The following is a 20,356-nucleotide window of genomic DNA, read 5'->3' as shown; positions in this document are numbered from 1 at the left end:
TCTGAATGCAGAGTTCCAAAGAATAGCAAGGAGAGATAAGAAAGCCTTCCTCAGTGAACAATGCAAAGAAATAGAGGAAAACAACAGAATAGGAAAGACTAGTGATCTCTTCAAGAAAACTAGAGATTCCAAGGAAACATTTCATGCAAAGATGGGCTCGATAAAGGACAGAAATGGTATGTACCTAACAGAAGCAGAAGATATTAAGAAGAGGTGGCAAGAATACACAGAAGAACTGTACAAAAAAAAAGATCTTCACTTTGGCATTTAGGTCTCTTTTTCTACCCCTCACAAATCATCGCTTAAACCAAAACCAGTTGCTGTCATTTAGTCACTAAGTTGTGTCTGACTCTTTGCAACCCCATGGAGCGTAGGCCACCAGGCTTCTTTGTCTTTGGGATTTCCCAGGAAAGAACACTGCAGTGAGTTGCCACTTCCTTCTCCAGGGGATCTTCCTAACAGAAGGATCAAATCTTCATCTCCTGCAATATCAGGCAGATTCTTTACCACTGAGCCATCAGGGAAGCCCAAGTGGAAATCAGACCAAGCAACAAAATGTTCAAGGGTAATAATGATTTGACTCATCTTTTTCTTAGTACTATAATTGTCTATGTAGAAGGTAGAGGAGAGAGACTCATGCTCATGATGTAGGGACAAGGAAGAGGAAGAGTTGTCCACAAGAAAGGACTAAATAGTAAGGAAGTCTAAAGTACTCTAATACCTGGAACCAATCTAAAGTTGCATCTACAGACAGATCATTCTTCAGAAATGCTGTGTGCACAGGTCAGTTATTTAATTTGTATATTTAGTTTCTATCCATGATTATGCAATTTAGAGACTATCATTACACACTGGGTAAAGAGGAAGAGGATAGAAACAATTAATAAGGTTTTTTTCTCCTAGGTACTACAATGTTTGTTTTGTTTGTTTGTTTAGCAGTGCCTCAATACCCCGATCACTGAATGCCATAGACAATTTGGTAGACCATATTCTCATATACTTAGGTCCAGTTCTCAAAAGACCAGTGAGGCACAATCTCAGAAAGATCAGAATGACTTGCTCTGCCCTGCTCATTCAGAATCCCTTGTCTTTTGTTGATGAATGACACATTGTTCTCTTTGGATGCATTTACAGTGTCTTCTTGTTTCCCTTGTTCACCATTCCACCAAATGTTGAACATTTTTCCCTGAAGTGCTCATTTGTCCCCAAACCTAATAATCTTTTTATTTAAATAGGAAATATACAAATTGCTGGTCAGATTCACTAAATTTGACTAATTCCCTCATCCATTTCACCCAGGAGGGTATGCTATTGCTACTTAAATTTTGTCTCCTTAAAAAGTCATGCTTACATCCTTTGCCTGCCTTACTTTAAGGTTATTCTAATCAGATTTTAGACATTTAGACACACATACATATGTACACAATACATATGTATATGTTCAAGATAGATACTGATATTTTCTAAGAAAAGAGATACTGATATTTCCTATCCCCTAGGAAACAAGAATGCAAATGAAGAACACATTAAAAAAATATATATATATTACAGTGCTTCTCTATCTCTATTAACCCTCTCATATACTTTTTAACACAGAAGTTTTGCGTTTCTTTGATTCTTTTTTCCTCAGGAACAACCTGGATTAGTGAAATATTGGATTTGATCTATAACAATGGGAATGCGGAGAAATGTAAACGAGATCCAATATACAAACGAGTGCCATTCATGGAATTAATAATTCCAGGACTTACAAATGGTAATTTCTCTTAATGTTACTTTTCTGCATAGGATTAAATCCCCCTTTTTGTAGTATTTGAAAGTGTTGTGATGGAAAATGATACAGACAGAGCTTGTGCAGTTGAATCATAAGTGTCTACAATAAAAGAGTAAGAATTTGGCTATGTCAATACCCATATTATAGTCAACTTCCACCCAAAGATAATATCTACATATGAGGAAATTTAATGAGTATAGTTTTTCCTGAATAGGACACACAGAAGCTTTCAACATTTAAATAATTGTGATCATTATATGTAGAAAATTCAGTGTTTGATTCATTATAGAATCATGTCTACTATTATGTAGCTGAAGTTCACAGACTAAAAGAAAATGGTGATGGAAATATGCAGTTTTGTGTTATTAAAATATTTAAAACTAGCCATGGATCCCATGGCTTAATTTGATTTTAGCATTTGAACATAAAAAAGCTGGAAAGAGATTTTGAAGTCCTGTAGCTCAATTTCCACATACTGTAAATAAGAAAAAGAGGAAGACAAATGACGGAAAAACTTGGACAACTTGCACTTGACTTCAGTTCAGTTCAGTTGCTCAGTCGTGTCCGACTCTCCGCAACCCCATGAATCACAGCACGCCAGGCCTCCCTGTCCATCACCAACTCCCGGAGTTCACTCAAACGCATGTCCATCGAGTCGGTGATGCCATCCAGCCATCTCATTCTCTGTTGTCCCCTTCTCCTCCCACCCCCAATCCCTCCCAGCATCAGAGTCTTTTCCAGTGAGTCAACTCGTCGCATGAGGTGGCCAAAGTATTGCAGTTTCAGCTTAAGCATCAGTCCTTCCAATGAACACCCAGGATTGGTCTCCTTTAGAATGGACTGATTGGATCTCCTTGCAGTCCAAGGGACTCTCAAGAGTCTTCCCTAGCACCACAGTTCAAAAGCATCAATTCTTCGGTGATCAGCTTTCTTCACTTGACTTACTACCTCAGCAAGCTTTTTATCTGAGGATTTATAGACACTTATAAAGATAATAAGCCCCATTATTAATAAATAAAAAATCCTAGCTCACCAGAATTTATCAGTTTTTACCTTATTGAGGATCTTAGAGGTATATGAGGACATGTAGTCATATATCCATTTCAAGTCACATAGTGGAGTTAATGTTTACAAAGTCTTAGGTTATATTTTAATTAACCTTTATGATTCCATATTTAAAATGTAGTTTAACTTTTATGCTTGCAGGTGTTGAGGACTTGAATGACATGCAGTCTCCTCGATTAGTGAAAACACACCTACCTGTTCAACTTCTCCCTTCTTCATTTTGGAAAAATAACTGCAAGGTAGCAAATTTTTTAAAAAGGAAATTTTATGTTATGATTACTTTTACTAATTATGCAGAAATTAAGATGGGGAATTGCAATCCCTGGATAAATCTTTGAAAAAATAATAATTTTGTCCATATATCCCAAAGATCAAAATAATTCCACTGGACACAAGTGCTATCGATAAAGGATTATTCTCAGTGCCCAAACACTGAGAATCGCTCAGGCTTTCTCTTCTCTAAAATGACTTCTTGTCTAAATCCCTTCACTAATTGCTTGTAAACAATGGATGTTTAAATAAACCAGAACACCTTCATTGACTCAGTGTAATTTTAATTTACCAATATTAACTTATATATACTTTGCAACATACGGCATGTTATAATTTATAACATACAGCATGTTATAATTTATAACATTTCCCTGGTGGCTCAGTGGTAAAGAATCCACCTGCTAAGTAGGAAAGGGAAATTGGATCCCTTGGTTGAGAAAATCCCCTGGATAAGGAAATGGTAACCCACTCCAGTATTTTTTCCCAAGGACAGAGGAGCCTAGTGGGCTGCAATCCATGGGGTGGCAAAAGAAATGGATATAACTTAGTGACTAAATAACAGCAAAATATTACATTGCAGGTTTCAGTTCAGTTCAGTCGCTCAGTCGTGTCCGACTCTTTACGACCCCATGAACCACAGCACGCCAGGCCTCCCTGTTCATCACCAACTCCCGGAGTTCACTCAAACTCATGTCCATCAAGTCAGTGATGCCATCCAACCATCTCATTCTCTGTCATCCCCTTCTCGTCCTGCTCCCAATCCCTCCCAGCATCAGAGTCTTTTCCAGTGAGTCAGCTTTTTGCATGAGGTGGCCAAAGTATTGGAGTTTCAGCTTTAGCATCAGTCCTTCCAATGAACATCCAGGATTGATCTCCTTTAGAATGGACTGTTTGGATCTCCTTGCAGCCCAAGGGATTAAGCACCAAGATAATAAGCACGATGGTGTGATCACTCACCTAGAGCCAGACATCTTGGAATGTGAAGTCAAGTGGGCCTTAGAAAGCATCACTATGAACAAAGCTAGTGGAAGTGATGGAATTCTGGTTGAGCTATTTCAAATCATGAAAGATGATGCTATGAAAGTGCTGCACTCATTATGCCAGCAAATTTGGAAAACTCAGCAGGGGCCACAGGACTGGAAAAGGTCAGTTTTCATTCCAATCCCAAAGAATGCTCAAACTACCGCACAATTGCACTCATCTCACACGCTAGTAAAGTCATGCTCAAAATTCTCCAAGCCAGGCTTCAGCAATACGTCAACCGCAAAATTCCAGATGTTCAAGCTGGTTTTAGAAAAGGCAGAGGAACCAGAGATCAAATTACCAGCATTCGCTGGATCATGGAAAAAGCAAGAGAGTTCCAGAAAAACATCTATTTCTGCTTTATTGACTATGCCAAAGCCTTTGACTGTGTGGATCACAATAACTGTGGAAAATTCTGAAAGAGATGGGAATACCAGACCACCTGACCTGTCTCTTGAGAAACATTGCAGGTTTAGCTAACTACTATATTAATGACTTCATCGGTTGCTCAATGATAAAGAATCTGCCTGCCAATATGAGACACTGGTTCAATCCCTGGGTCAGGAAGATCCTCTGGTGAAGAAAATGGCAAATCACTTCAGTATTCTTGCCTGGGAAATCCAGTGGACAAAGGAGCCTAGGGGGCTACAGTCTATGGGGTTGCAAAAGAGTTGGACATGACTTACAACAATGGACTTGTTATAACAACAATAATGGACTTGTTTCATGCTACCTTTTTAATAAGCATTTTAATTCATATAATGTTTAAGGTGGAAAGTACATAAATGCTAAGGATATGGATTGATGAGTTTTCACAAAGTGAGCATACCCATGAAATTAGACCCCTGAACAAGAAATTGACCAAGGAATTGAATGAGGAATAGAGCCCGATAAAGCTGTATTCCTGTGCACTTCCAGACATGAACCCCCGTTTGCAGAGATAATCACTACTTGTGAATGTTTTCATCATAAGGTGATTTGCCAGTTTTTCCTGTAAAGTTGTTCTCTTGAAAGTTTAGCTTGTTTCATTTAATGTAATATCTGTGGGATCAATTCTTACCATGCTTGCTATTTTGCTTTTGTCTTGGTTTCCTCAATACAGACCTGTTTACATCATGAACTGTGGTATCATAAGCAAAAGTAGCTCACTAGAGATGCACATTCTCAGGCCCAAATCCAACCTACTGAATCAGAAATTATGGGCTTGGGCTCCAGCAATCTGAGTTTTAATAAGACCTCCAAGCATATTTGGTTCATATTAACCTTTGAGAACCACTGATGTTAGGTATTCCAATATGTGCATGTGAATATTCCACAAATTACTTACTCATGGCAAAATTGGTGGACAGTTGGGTTGTTGTTTATTGTCAGTAATAAAAATAGTTCTGCAGTGCACATTCTTATGCAAGTATTAAAAAGCACATATATGTATACATTTCCCTTAGTTACATATCTTGGGATAGAACTGCATCTTAAAGTGTACATTTGTCCAGCTTTAGAAAAAATTTTCCAATTTCTTTTCAAAGCATATACACTAGTGTACACTTTGATCAGTAGTATATGAGCTGAAGTTCTCCATGTCCTCATCAATCCAAAATATAGCTAAAAATATTTACTTTTAGCCATACTGGTAAATGGTGGCAAACTGGTGGCATCTCATTGTGGTTTTACTTTATATTTCCCTAATAATTAATTCTTTCAAGCAACTTTAGTTCAGTTCAGTTCAGTCGCTCAGTTGTGTCCTACTCTTTGCGACCCCGTGAATCACAGCACACCAGGCCTCCCTGTCCGTCACCAACTCTCAGAGTTCACTCAAACTCATGTCCATCGAGTCAGTGATGCCATCCAGCCATCTCATTCTCTGTCGTCCCCTTCTCCTCCTGCCCCCAATCCCTCCCAGCATCAGAGTCTTTTCCAGTGAGTCAACTCTTTGCATAGCTTAGATATCACCTTTTCTGAGGTATGTGTACAAATCCTTTGCCTTTTTCTACAGGGGCTTCTTTCTTTTTAATTATTAAGCTAGAAGTTCTCCATATAGTCTTGATACAAGTCTTTTCATGAGATAGTTTAATTTCTTTATATCTTACTCCATTTTATTTTTTTTCTTTTTAACATTATCAACAATATCTTTTAAAGAAGTTTTTAATTTTGGCGTTGGTGGATATATATATTTTTTTATGATTGGAGCTTTGTGTAATTATTTAAAATGTCATCTTCCAAATCATGAATATATTCTCCCTTCTGTTTGCCTCTAGAGGCTTTATTGCTTCAATTACCACATTTATCAAAATATCTGTTTAATACCTATAACATAAGTAGTAATGTTCTTTTTAAAATTTTTTTGATATAATAATTTTCTTTCTCTATGACCACATTATGCAAAAGTTTAAAAAGTCAGGGACCTCTGGTCCATAGAGCATATAGTCTTACAGACTACATCAAATACTGTGGAAAAGACAGCTAAAATATACTCATATATATATATGTCCGTCCGTCCGTCCGTCCGTTCCGTCTCTCAGTCGTGTCCGACTCTTTGCGACCCCGTGGACTGTAGCCTATCAGGCATCTCCGTCCATGGGATTCTCCAGGCAAGAATACTGGAGTGGGTTACCGTTTCCTTCTCCAGGGGATCTTCCCGACCCAGGGATCAAACCCGGGTCTTCCGCATTGGAGGCAGACGCTTTAACCTCTGAGCCACCAGGGAAGCCCATATATATATTTGTATATGGCATCACCGACTCTGTGGACATGAGTTTGAGTGTACTCCGGGAGTTGGTGATGGACAGGGAGGCCTGGCGTGCTGTGATTCATGGGGTCGCGGAGAGTCGGACACGACTGAGCGACTGAACTGAACTGAACTGATATATATATATATATATGAAAAAAGAATTACATTTCAGCAAGGTAAGTGCCAGCACATGAAGTAAAGATTCTTTGGGGCAAAGTAGTCTCTCTCCATCTCTGTCTATGCTGCACAACTTGCAGCAAGTTAGTTCCCAAATCAGGGATAGAACCCTGTGGCCCCTGCAGTGGAAGCACAGGGTCCTAACCACTGGACTACAAGGGAAGTCCTGAAAGAAGTCTCATAAATGAAAGGAAAATTTTGATCAACATCTTAAAGAAAAAGTAGACGATTTTCAGATTAACAAGGTCATTTTAGGAAAAGAAAACTATACGTCCATAGCCTAACATGTGAAACAAGGCATGAGGCAGATTCCACAAGTGGTTTAATGTGGTTGGAAAATGAATCTGGAAAGCTAGGCAGTCACCAGACCTGTAGATCTGAGAAAGGTGTTCAGAGCATGTCTTTATCACCGCATCTTTAATAGGATGAGCAAAACAGCAGTTGTTTTTCAGCTGTAGTTTTTCTTTTGCAAAATCGATTTTTTATACTTTCCCTTGTGCTATCCAAAATGTCTTTGTAGGTGTGTTTGTGTCGACCTTTGTTTTTCATTCAAAATCTAATTAAAACAAACGTGATAAGGAAGTAAGGATATAGTTTGTCATCTTAAATCTGGAAGTAAAAACTCATAGAAGCTCCCAGAAATACCTTGGTATTAGAACTGGAGAATATCTCTGAGAGCCTTTTACCTGCATTTCTATCTCACTGACTTCATTAAGGAAACAGATGTGGTGTGGTGATGATAAGAAAGCAGTTGATTCACCAGCATGGTCTCTCAGTATTGAAACAGAAAGCAATTGAGAATGTTTGCAAAGTTTAATATTTTCTCAAGAAATTATATCAGCAACAGAGTCCAAACTCTAAACTTTTGAAAAGTCCCTTTCCACTCATGTCACTTCTTTCCTCTTTCTAAGCCTGTCCAGAATACAAGAACTACCAGTGGTATGAGATTATAAAATTTCCCATTTCCTTTCTCCTTCAGTTGGAAAAGAAGAAGAGAACTCAGATTCTATTTAGATGAAAGGAGATTTCTTCCTGAAATACATTTTTACTTAGAAATATGCTTACTGCATAAGTGGCTAGGGCCTCAGTGTTTTCAGGTGTGCTTTCAGGGGATAAGTAGTATTTATAAGTAGTATTTTCAGGGGATAAGAAGGCTTAATGGACTTCATAGGATTTGCCAGCAAGGCATAGCAATATCACTTTTTTTGGGAAATGTGTTCAAAATGTCTGCCTTCAAACATACTTGACATCTTAATACACAAATTTTACTCCCATGTCAATCACTATAAACAGCAATGATCGTTATGTACATTGATTAAATGTACCCAAATAATAGTTTATTTTCAATAAAAGGGAAGGTGTTTTTTCAGCTTTATAAACTTGCTTCTTCCTTTCAGTATTAGTTTTAACAAGTTATACAGAGAAATATTCTAAACTTAAGAGCGAGATTAGTTCATTCTTAAAATTCAATGTTTACTGTAATTCTTATTATACTTAGCTTCCCATGTGTTAAGAGATGTTCTTCTTTTGAAAGACTAAAGACAAATCAGGGAAGTGAGAGATGAGAAGTTTTTGTGTTAATATATAGTCATGAATATACTATGTCAGAATATAAATATAAAGCTTAGATTATGATTAAAAAAAGGAAAATAAACATTCTGCCAGGGTAAGCAAAAAATACAAACAATTAAAGAATATAAATGAAATGATGATTTTCCCTATCTCCCCACAGATGGTCTATGTGGCACGGAATGCTAAAGATGTAGCCGTGTCTTACTATTATTTTTATCAGATGGCAAAAATGCATCCAGATCCTGGTACCTGGGAGGAATTCCTAGATAAATTCATGGCTGGAAAGGGTGAGTCTAAATTTTATTTTGATGATAGAGTTCCATTGTGAAAAATCTTTTTACAAGGAGATATAAGGTTTAAATAAAAATCTTGTATTTATTATAAAACTAATATGTGCCCAACATTCTACTAGTGTATGAGGAAGATAGACAAAGCAGAAGATATAAAACATGTATTCTCTTCCCTTTAAGGACTTTTGGGGAATGTGAGACTTACAAAGTCTTCAATCCTAAGTCTCTGTTTTGTTACTGCTTAGTGACCACTGATAAGCACTTTCTTACTGCTCCTCCCCTTGTATTGTTTTGATTTTGTACGTATCTTTTGGACTTTCTTTTCTTTACCATTCCTCCATTTTTATTATATAAACTGGAAATTCTTGAGTGAAAATTTTATACTCAAGTCTTTGCTCTTCTACAGAGCCTCTTTTAGGAAACATATTCATGCCTATGGTAGTAACTCTATGCTTCTTCCACATCCCATTCTTAGCCTCTCAATCCCTGTCTTTTCTCTCCCTCTCCTATGAACTTCAATACCACTTACCTTCTGTGCTACTTAGTATCTGCCAGCTTGCTCTTGTAATTTTAGTTTTATTTATTTGTATGTGTATTTTTTTGCCCTGTCATAGCAAAGTGCCACACACTGAATGGCTTAAACCACACACATTTATTTTCTCATAGTTCTGGAGGTTAGACACCCAAGATAAAGGTGTACTCAGGGTTCATTTCTGAGGCTTTTCTTCTTGCCTTGTAGGTGGCCATCTTCTCCCTATATCTTCATATGGTCCCATTGTACATGCCTATTGTAATTTCCTGATGGCCTCTGTACCTCCTTCAGGGTTATCCTCGAAGAAAGAAGCATGTTCACAGCCACATGGCTCTATTGGTCTATTTCTTGCCTGTAGGGACCCAGAAGTCTAAGTCTTCTCACATTTCATCCCGCCACTGTCCCTTCAGTGCAAACTGGCAGTGTTTTCACTGAGATAACTAATTGTATCTTTAAGTCACACACCAAACCTCTTTGATGAATGCTGCCAGTCACATCCTTGGTGTTTTCTCCAGAACATGCTTTCTCATGTTTTTTTGCAATATGGATAAGCTGAGAATTTTCTAAATCTTCAATTTCTAGTTCCTTTATGCCTAATAACTACTTCTTCAGTTTATTTCCAAAATCAGTTGTAGTCTGAAGTACTATGGATCAGGACTTCAACATAAGAATTTTAGGGGACACAATTCATCATGTAACAGAAGTATTTCATCCTTTCCAAGATCATAAGTTGGGTGAGAACAGGAGTTGTTTGATATATTTCTTTTATCCTCAGTTCAGTTCAGTTCAGTCGCTCAGTCGTGTCTGACTCTCCGCGACCCCATGAATCACAGCACGCCAGGCCTCCCTGTCCATCACCAACTCCCAGAGTACACTCAAACTCATGTCCACAGAGTCGGTGATGCCATCCAGCCATCTCATTCTCCGTCGTCCCCTTCTCCTCCCGCCCCCAATCTTTCCCAGCATCAGAGTCTTTTCCAGTGAGTCAACTCGTCGCATGAGGTGGCCAAAGTATTGGAGTTTCAGCTTTAGCATCAGTCCCTCCAATGAACATCCAGGATTGATCTCCTTTAGAATGGACTGGTTGGATCTCCTTGCAGTATAAGGGACTCTCAAGAATCTTCTCCAACACCACAGTTCAAAAGCATCGATTCTTCGGCGATCAGCCTTCTTCACAGTCCAACTCTCACATCCATACATGACCACGGGAAAAACCATTGCCTTGACTAGACGGACCTTGGTTGGCAAAGTAATGTCTCTGCTTTTTAATATACTATCTTTTATCCTACCACCCCTCATTCCTGAACTAATAAGTAACCATCCTGTATTGTGTGATGATGACTGGGAATAATGTTGAACAGTTCTTTACTTCATGTAAATATTTTAATTATGTGATCATTTTATGTCTCAATTTAGTGGCTTTTGGTTCTTGGTATGACCATGTTAAGGGCTGGTGGGAGAAGAAAAAAGATTATCACATACTTTACCTGTTCTATGAAGACATGAAAGAGGTAAGAGCAAACTACAATTTCTTCATGTTTAAGGAAACCTAACATTCATCTTTGTATCACACTTTCTTTTCTTTTGGATCTATAAATGCTTCTAGCTCAGAGGTTAAAGCATCTGCCTGCAATGTGGGACACCCGGGTTCAATCCCTGGGTTGGGAAGATCCCCTGAGAAGGAAATGGCAACCCACTCCAGTATTCTTGCCTGGAGAATTGGGAAAGGTATATGTCAAGGCTGCCTATTGTCACCCTACTTATTTAACTTATATGCAGAGTACATCATGAGAAATGCAAGGCTGGATGAAGCACAAGCTGGAATCAAGATTGTCGGGAGAAATATCAATAAACTCAGATATGTAGATGACACCACCCTTATAGCAGAAAGTGAAGAACTAAAAACCTCTTGATGAATGTGAAAGAGGGGAGTGAAATGTTGGCTTAAAACTCAACATTCAGAAAACGAAGATCGTGGCATCTATTCCCATCACTCCATGGCAAATAGATGGGGAAACAATGGAAACAGTGACAGATTTTAATTTGGAGGGCTCCAAAATTATTGCAGATGGTGACTTCAGCCATGAAATTAAAAGACGCTTGCTCCTTGGAAGAAAAGCTATGACCAACCTATACAGCATATTAAAAAGTAGAGACATTACTTAGCCAACAAAGGTCCATCTAGTCAAAGCTATGGTTTTTCCAGTAGTCATGTATGGATGTGAGAGTTGAACTATAAAGAAAGCTGAGTGCCAAAGAATTGATACTTTTGAACTGTGGTGTTAGAGAGACTCTTGAGAGTCCCTTGCACAGCAAGGAGATCCAACCAGTCCATCCTAAAGAAAATCAATCCTGAATGTTCATTGAAAGGACTGATGGTGAAGCTGAAACTCCAATACTTTAGCCACCTAATGCAAAGAACCGACTCACTGGAAAAGACCCAGATTCTGGGAAAGATTAAAGGCAGGAGGAGAAGGAGACAACAGAGAATGAGATGGTTGGATGACATCACCAACTCAATGGACATGTGTTTGAGTAGGCTCTGGGAGCTGGGGATGGACAGGGAAGCCTGGCATGCTGCAGTCCATGGGATTGCAAAGGGTTGGACATGACTGAGTGACTGAACTGAACTGAACTGGACTGGAAACCACAAAGTTCCTCTGTCCATTAGACTCTCCAGGCAAGTATACTGGAGTGAGTTGCCATTTTCCTTCTCCAGGGAATCTTCTCCACCTGGGGATCCAACTGATGTCTCTTAGTCTCCTGCTTTGGGAGGTGTTTTTTTGTTTGTTTGTTTAATCTAGTGCCACCTGGGAAGTCCTCATGATTAATCTACTATTCTATTAATTCAGCCTTGAAATTTGATCTTCTACTTAATCTACTCCTTTCTGCTAATACTGTTTCTTACTCTACTTCAGCCAACTCTCTTGATATATTTGAACTAATTTTGCTTCTATTATTCACTCAGAGAGAATGATCTTCTTCAAATCTAAATAAAAAATATGTCCACTCTCTTTTAATAATCTCTCAGTGACTTCTGTCTCTGCTGCTGTTGTTTAGTCACGAAGTTGTGTCTGACTCTTTATGACCCCATGGACTTTAGCCCACCAAGCACCTCTGTCCACTGAATATTCCAGGCAAGAATACTGGAGTGGGTTGCCATTTCCTTCTTCAGGGTATCTTCCTGACCCAGGGATGAAACCTGTGTCTCCTGCATTGGCAAGTGGATTCTTTAGTCTGGATGAGCCACCAGCGAAGCCCCAAAATATAAAATATAAAATATTAAGATAATTATATTAGTCCCTGTCTGTCTTTCCAATATCTTCTGGTGCCACTTTCCGTTTCTCAATAAATTGAGCTTACCTAAAACATTTTCCTACTATGTTTAGATTAACATCTTCTCAAGCTACATGTCTTAAGTGTTACCTCTCCACAGAGCTCTTTCATGTTCACAATGTCAGATAACTTATCTTTTGTCTACTGCAGGCTCTTTTGCTGCTATTTTTATTTTCATAGTATCAGTTCAGTTCAGTTCAGTCACTCGGTCATGTCCGACTCTTTGCGACCCCATGAACCACAGCACACCAGGCCTCCCTGTCCATCACCAACTCCCGGAGTCCACCCAAACCCATGTCCATTGAGTCGGTGATGCCATCCAACCATCTCATCCTCTGTCGTCCCCTTCTCCTCCTCCCCTCAATCTTTTCCAGCATCAGGTTTTTTTCAAATGAGTCAGCTCTTCGCATCAGGTGGCCAAAGTATTGGAGTTTCAGCTTCAACATCAGTTCTTCCAATGAACACCCAGGACTGATCTCCTTGAGGATGGACTGGTTGGATCTCCTTGCAGTCCAAGGGACTCTCAAGAGTCTTCTCCAACACAACAGTTCAAAAGCACCAGTTCTTCAATGCTCAGCTTTCTTTATAGTCCAACTCTCACATCCATACATGACCACTGGAAAAACCATAGCTTTGACTAGATGAACCTTTGTTGGCAAAGCAATGCTTGTTCTTTTTAATATGCTGTCTAGGTTGGTCATAACTTTCCTTCCAAGCAGTAAGCATCTTTTAATTTCATGTCTGCAATCACCATCTGCAGTGATTTTGGAGCCCAGAAAAATAAAATAAAGTCAGCCACTGTTTCCACTATTTCCCCATCTATTTGCCATGAAGTGATGGGACCAGAATGTTGAGCTTTAAGCAACTTTTCACTCTCCTCTTTCACTTTCATCAAGAGTCTCTTTAGTTCTTCTTCACTTTCTGCTATTAGGATGCAGTCATCTGCATATCTGAGGTTATTGATATTTCTCCTGGCAATCTTGATTCCAGCTTGTGCTTCTTCCAGCCCAGCATTCCTCATGATGTACTCTGCATATAAGTTAAATAAGCAAGGTGACAATATCCAACCTTGACGTACTCCTTTTCCTGTTTTCCAGTCTGTTGTTCCATGTCCAGTTCTGACTGTTGCTTCCTGACCTGCATATAGGTTTCTCAAGAGACAGATCAGGTGGTCTGGTAATCCCATCTCTTTCAGAATTTTCCACAGTTTATTGTGATCCACACAGTCAATGGCTTTGGCATAGTCAAAAAAAAAAATAAAAGAAATAGATGTTTTTCTGGAACTCTCTTGCTTTTTCGATGATCCAGCAGATGTTGACAATTTGATCTCTGATTCTTTTGCTTTTTCTAAAACCATCGACCACTTCTAATTATTTTATGTATATGTTTCTTTATTTATGGTGTTTTAGTCTCCTATACTATTATTGCAAGAATATTGGGGATACAATGTAATTTTTATTATGCAATCTCTAAAACATATAACTTTTATTTTTTCTTCTTCAGTTTAATCATTAGTATTGAAAATAATGCATTCTTCAATTTGATTGAAAACTTATCCTGACCTGATTATTTAAGCAATTCATTTAAGAAATATTTCTCATCTTTAAACTGAATGTTTCTCAGAGAAACTGTCCACACCTAAATTCCTCTGGGTGACTATGACTCATTCATCTCTTATTTGGGAAATCTATTCCACACACTGCCTCTAAAGAAACTACCTTACCCATCTAAGGCAACCCTCTCTGGCAGATTTTCTAATCAAATTCTCAGCTTCTCATGCATCTTGTTCAAACCACTTTGCACTTGCCACTCTGGATTATGGGGTGATATATTACCCTAATTATGGGACAAGAAGCAACAAATAGAGACTGAAGAGGATAAGCATTATCTTGAAAGAGAAATTACCACATTAGGTCATAACAAGGTCTTTGAGCTAAGGAAGTTTTGTTTTTGTTGGTTAGTCGCTAAGTTGTGTCCGACTCTTTGTGACCCCATGGGCTAAGCTTGCCAGGTTACTCCATCCATGGGATTTCCCAGGCAAGAATACTGGAGTGGGTTGCCATTTCCTACTCCAAGGAATTTTAGTCTTCTCAAATATGGGAGGAGAATCTACATCTTCTCTCAGAAAAATCTCAAAATTAATCAAAGGTTCCAGTGTCTCTGTCATCAGATCTACCCCAAATATTACCATTCCAAGCCTTCTCCACACTTTCCCCTCACTCTTCCATGTACTTTCACGTAATACACTAGTCACAACTGGGAATTCAACTTTCATAGTAATTCTTCCACTTGAAGAATTAGGGTGTGTATCATATTGCTACCATATTAAGTTCTGCAGTTATAAGAAGTAGATTCTGTTAGAGCCACCACAGAAATCTCTGATTCTGTTTCCATGAATTGAGATGGATGTCTTAGGAAAGTGAAAGCTCAGATTGCCTTTCTGGCTGAACTCACCAGTTCACTAACATTATGGCTCTCTGTTTCAGTCTGGTTTAGAGCGTCAAGAAGAACACTCCCCCAGTGGGTAGCAGGGCACATGCTATTTGATCTGAATGCAACTCTTTCATTACATCTAGCATGCTGTTCTAGGCCCAGTCCTGATGCACAGAGAAGGAAAGTCTCAAGGAATACATTAAATGGCTCTCTCATCTTCATTATTGTCTCTTTCTCTTCCCTACCACTCCCTGGGCTGTGTTTTTATTTTACTGTCCTCATATACTCAGACTATCAAAATATCTATTTAAGTGTGAGAGTTAGGAAGAATATCTTTTTTCTACTATAAGAGATTTCTCTGAGGGGTATATCTATTCTTTATTTTATTGAGATATAATTGACATATAATATTAGTTTCAGGTGTACAACAGAATGATTCAATATCTGTCTACAGTATAAAAAAACCACCACAGTAAGTCTAATTGACATTCATCACCACACACAGTTATATATATTTTTTCTTGTGATGAGAATTTTAAGATATACTCTCTCTGCAACTTTAAAACTTATAACAGAGTATTATTGACTATGATTAACCATTATTCCTAGTCTCAGAAAACTTTCAGCTTTTCATCATTGAGTATGTTAGCTCTAGGCTTATCATATGTGGCCTTAATTTTACTGATGTATGTTCTTTCTCTATTCCCTTTGTTGAGAGTTCTTAATTGTAAATTGGTGTTAAATTTTGTCAAATATTTTTTCTGCACCTATTGAGATGATCCTGTGATTTATACTCTTGATTTTGTTAATGTGATGTATCACATTGATTGATTTGCAGATGTTGAAACATTTATGCATCCCCAGAATAAATCTCACTTGATTATAGCCTATGATCCTTTTACTGTGCTGTTGAATTTAGTGTGTCAGTATTTTGTTAGGGATTTTTTCACTGATGTTCACAAGATATATTGACCTGCAATTTTCATTTCTGATACTCTCCTTGTCTAGCTTTGTTGTCAGGATAAGTCAGGCTTCATAAAATGAGTTTGGAAGTATTCTCTTAGCTTCTACTTTTTAGAAGAGTTTGAGAAGGATTCATATTAATTCTTCTTCAAATGTTTGGTGGAAAATTATTCTTAATATTAGATATGCTATAAAAAAGAAGATAAAGGGGTTTCAAAATTTCCATCTTATCATAATTATATCTTATCTTAATTATACCTTGCCATAATATCATAGGGCTTCCCTGGCAGCTCCGTCTGTAAAGAATCCACCTGCAATGCAGGAGACCCGAGTTTGTTTTGTCACCATCTATTATTCTACAGGCTAATTCTACTTTTGAAAGTGAAAGGTTGAATATTGACCTATTTTCTTTTCCATTTTTTTAAACAAATCTTACCTCCTCCATCTAGCAGATGGTTGCCTGTTATAATCAAGAATAGGATTATACACTTGGGAAAGGAAAATGAAAAGGCCATATAAAACTATAAAAATATTTCCTCTGCGACATTGATATGTGTTGATCCTTATAAAATGAATTGCCTACTTCATGACTAAATCTACCTGAAATAATCCTGTTTCTTTATAACATTTTTTTAGGATCCAAAGTGTGAAATTCAGAAGTTATTAAAATTTCTAGATAAAGACCTTCCAGAAGAAACTGTGGATAAAATTCTCTATCATAGCTCCTTTGATGTGATGAAGCAAAATCCTAGTGCAAATTATACCACTATGCCAAAATTTAGTATGGACCATTCTGTGTCTCCCTTCATGAGAAAAGGTAGCTTTATATACATTATATATTAGCTTCTATACAGATTGATAGTAAAATTATGGACATTGTATGTAGGCAGATAAGAACAGTATCAAAGTAAATGGGAAGAGATTAAGCATGTTGGGGAGAAAATTTTATGAAAAAATTGTTAAAGGAAATAATTCATGGCAAAGAAATTTATTATTACTGTAAGTTTAACATGTAAGACAAGCTTTCTTATAAAAAATATTTACTCAAGAATCTATGCATTGATAAGTATGGATTTTGGCACTCAATGATGTATCAGAAGAATGACTGTCATTTGTCTGAATTATCTAGATATTATTCATATTTCCTAAAATTTTTGCTGTGGTTAGTAACTAGCTTAAATGATGTTGGGAATACTAAATTAATGAAAGAAAATCCAATTTCTTGAGATTGTTTCTATGATTATGGTAAATCATTGCATAATACTCAAGTATTGAACTCAATGTGTAGTTAACATTTTGCACAAAATATTCCTTTACTGAATATATGTTGAGTTGAATTGTGTGTGTGTATGTGTGTATGGTTGGATGGCATCACCAACTCAATGGACATGAATTTGAGCAAAATCTGGAAGATGGTGAAGGACAGGGAAGGCTGGCATGCTGTAGTTCATGGGGTTGCAAAAAGTCAGACCTGACTGAGTGACTGAACAAAATGTATGTGTATGTGTTTGTCCTTATGATGAGATTGGTTGATAAATTCTGTTAGATGTGTATGCATTAGTCACCTTTGCTAAAACAAACAACCCCAAGAATCTCAGTAGCTTAGGGATTTGTTTTTTGTTTAATATTGTTGTGTGTTGGCCAACTGTGGCTGCGGCAGTTTCATTCATTTCTTTTTGACTCTGATTAGTTTTGTTTGATTGGAGAAGGAAACGGCAACCCACTCCAGTGTTCCTGCCTGGAGAATCCCAGGGTTAGGGGAGCCTGGTGGGCTCCTGTCTATGGGGTCACATAGAGTCGGACATGACTGAAGCGACTTAGCAGTAGCAGCAGTTTTGTTTGACTCTCATGGGCTCTGCATCTTGTGTCTTCTTTTTCTGAAACCCCGACTGAAAGAGCTGCCCTTTTGTGAGATATGCCCTCACAAAAGAGAGAGAAAGATCAAGAAAAGTGTTGGAAACTTACCAGTCCCTTTAAAGTTTCTGTTCAGATATGCTGTATATCACATACATTCAAGTTCAATTGGCCAAAGCATACAAAAAAATCCAAGCCCAAAGTTAATGAGGCAAGGAGGAATCCCACAGCACATGACAATGGGCAGAGGTGTAAAATCTTTTTACAGTGAAGAAGAGAGTAAATATTAATATAATCTAAGACAGTTTTGGAGGAACAGATGTTTTTATGAGAACCGAGAGTCCCTTATACTGCAAGGAGATCCAACCAGTCCATTCTAAAGGGGATCAATCCTGGATGTTCATTGGAGGGACTGATGCTAAAGCTGAAACTCCAATACTTTGGCCACCTCATGCGACGAGTTGACTCACTGGAAAAGACTCTGATGCTGGGAAATGTTGGGGGCGGGAGGAGAAGGGGACGACGGAGAATGAGATGGCTGGATGGCATCACCGACTCTGTGGACATGAGTTTGAGTGTACTCCGGGAGTTGGTGATGGACAGGGAGGCCTGGCGTGCTGTGATTCATGGGGTCGCGGAGAGTTGGACACGACTGAGCGACTGAACTGAACTGATAAAGGGACTATTAAAGGAAATTGTAATTAAAATGTGTTAGTACATTCTAGAGATATTTTTAGGAAGTTAGGAACTGTGCAATGGATAAGCCTTGCTGGGAATATCTGGATCTTGGCCAGGTATGATTTTCTCTCCCAGGGGATGTTTGACAACATTTGAAGTCATTGCTGATGGTCATGACTAGGGGTTTGCTGTCAACTTCCAATGTATAGAGGCTAAGGATGGTGCTAAAACATCCCACAATGCACAGGGCAAGCCCCACCTCCTCCCCAGCAAAGAACTGGCTGGCTTGAAATGGGAACAGTGGAGATTTACATAAATACAATGTCAAAGTTAAGAAGTCCTGGGCCAGATTGACAGTTGTTTTGGCATATTTTCTTTCTTTTTTCTCTAAAACTGGGCTTCCAAATGTGTCTTCTTAGTTGCCCTATGAAAATGACATTATTTCTATCAGATATGCATTACAAGTACTACTTCCTATTTCTTCCTTTAAGGTTTTAGATGTGGTTAGTATCAGGAAGATTTAAAGAACAATGCAATAATAATGAAATAGATTTAATTACATTGAATATAGTAATCTGCCTGGAGAATCCCATGGACGGAGAAGCCTGGTAGGCTACATGTCCACGGGGTCGCAAAGAGTCGGACACAACTGAACGACGGAACGGAACGGAACGGAAATCTTACTTGATCATAGAAGCTTTTTAATAAATTACCATTTTACATTGGAAAAGATAGTTTTAAAATGACTGAAAAATTCTCTGGTCCTTTATTAATCAAGCTCTTGAAACCAAAGAGCAAAGATTTTGAGACATTGGATTTTTCTCTCAGTGATATTTCCTGAAGCTATTCAAGAAGTTATTTCTTTATATAAGTTATTGGAAAAACCCATGGAGATTTATGGATAACTAGGAAGGTCTAGGAGTCTGGGAGTGGGAGTAGGAGTTGAAGAACAGAGTTATGGAGCAGATATGGCATTATAAAGTTAGAGATCTAAAAATATAAGCTGGTAATTAAGTTTAAAATTGATATTAGAAATTTTTAACATTAGTTTAAAATTTATCATCTCATCTTTCTTTTCAGGTGTTTCAGGAGACTGGAAAAATCAGTTTACTGTAGCCCAGTATGAAAGATTTGAAGAAGATTATGAAAAGAAAATGAGAGGGTCTACATTGCAATTTCATTCAGAGATCTAAGAAATACTTGCTCTTTTTCCAGTTGCTTTAGTTATGTGCAATGTTTCTCTATTTACTGATATTAGTGTTTTGTAATAGAATATTCAAAGAATTTCAGTTTGCATATGAAAGATCAACATTGTTTTATTATTTTTACTACCTTCTACAATGTTTTTATTATGCTTTATTATTCTTAGTTCAGTTCAGTTCCGTCGTTCAGTCATGTCCGACTCTTTGCGACCCCATGAATCACAGCACGCCAGGCCTCCCTGTCCATCACCAACCCCCGGAGTTCACTCAAATGCATGTCCATTGAGTCGGTGATGCCATCCAGCCATCTCATCTCATTCTCTGTCGTCCCCTTCTCCTCCTGCCCCCAATCCCTCCCAGCATCAGAGTCTTTTCCAGTGAGTCAACTCGTCTCATGAGGTGGCCAAAGTATTGGAGTTTATTAAATAATAAAATTAAGTCTAAAAATCTAGAATT

The 20,356-nt window shown here is 38.1% G+C and overlaps 1 protein-coding gene across 2 annotated transcripts in view; it reads left to right on the top strand.

The window, feature by feature from the left end:
- Positions 1–19,891, top strand: part of LOC129561867 (sulfotransferase 1 family member D1) — a 28,021-nt gene extending 8,130 nt beyond the window's left edge. The window contains exons 2-7 of one of the 2 annotated variants that reach the window (XM_055434693.2): positions 1,631–1,756; positions 2,981–3,078; positions 8,773–8,899; positions 10,851–10,945; positions 16,803–16,983; positions 19,779–19,891. In XM_055434693.2, coding sequence (XP_055290668.2) covers positions 1,631–1,756; positions 2,981–3,078; positions 8,773–8,899; positions 10,851–10,945; positions 16,803–16,983; positions 19,779–19,891 — 740 coding nt within the window. Of the gene's footprint in view, positions 1–1,630; positions 1,760–2,968; positions 3,079–8,772; positions 8,900–10,850; positions 10,946–16,802; positions 16,984–19,778 lie in introns of both variants that reach the window. The other variant, XM_088836083.1, reaches the window with a different exon arrangement.
- Positions 19,892–20,356: the final 465 nt, after the last annotated feature.

This window comes from Moschus berezovskii, chromosome 5 (assembly GCF_049115385.1).
Source record: "Moschus berezovskii isolate FMDL1 chromosome 5, NW_MosBer_1.0, whole genome shotgun sequence".
Taxonomy (NCBI): domain Eukaryota; kingdom Metazoa; phylum Chordata; class Mammalia; order Artiodactyla; family Moschidae; genus Moschus; species Moschus berezovskii.
Note: the sequence above shows the minus strand (reverse complement) of the source record. Positions and strands in the feature narration are given on the sequence as shown.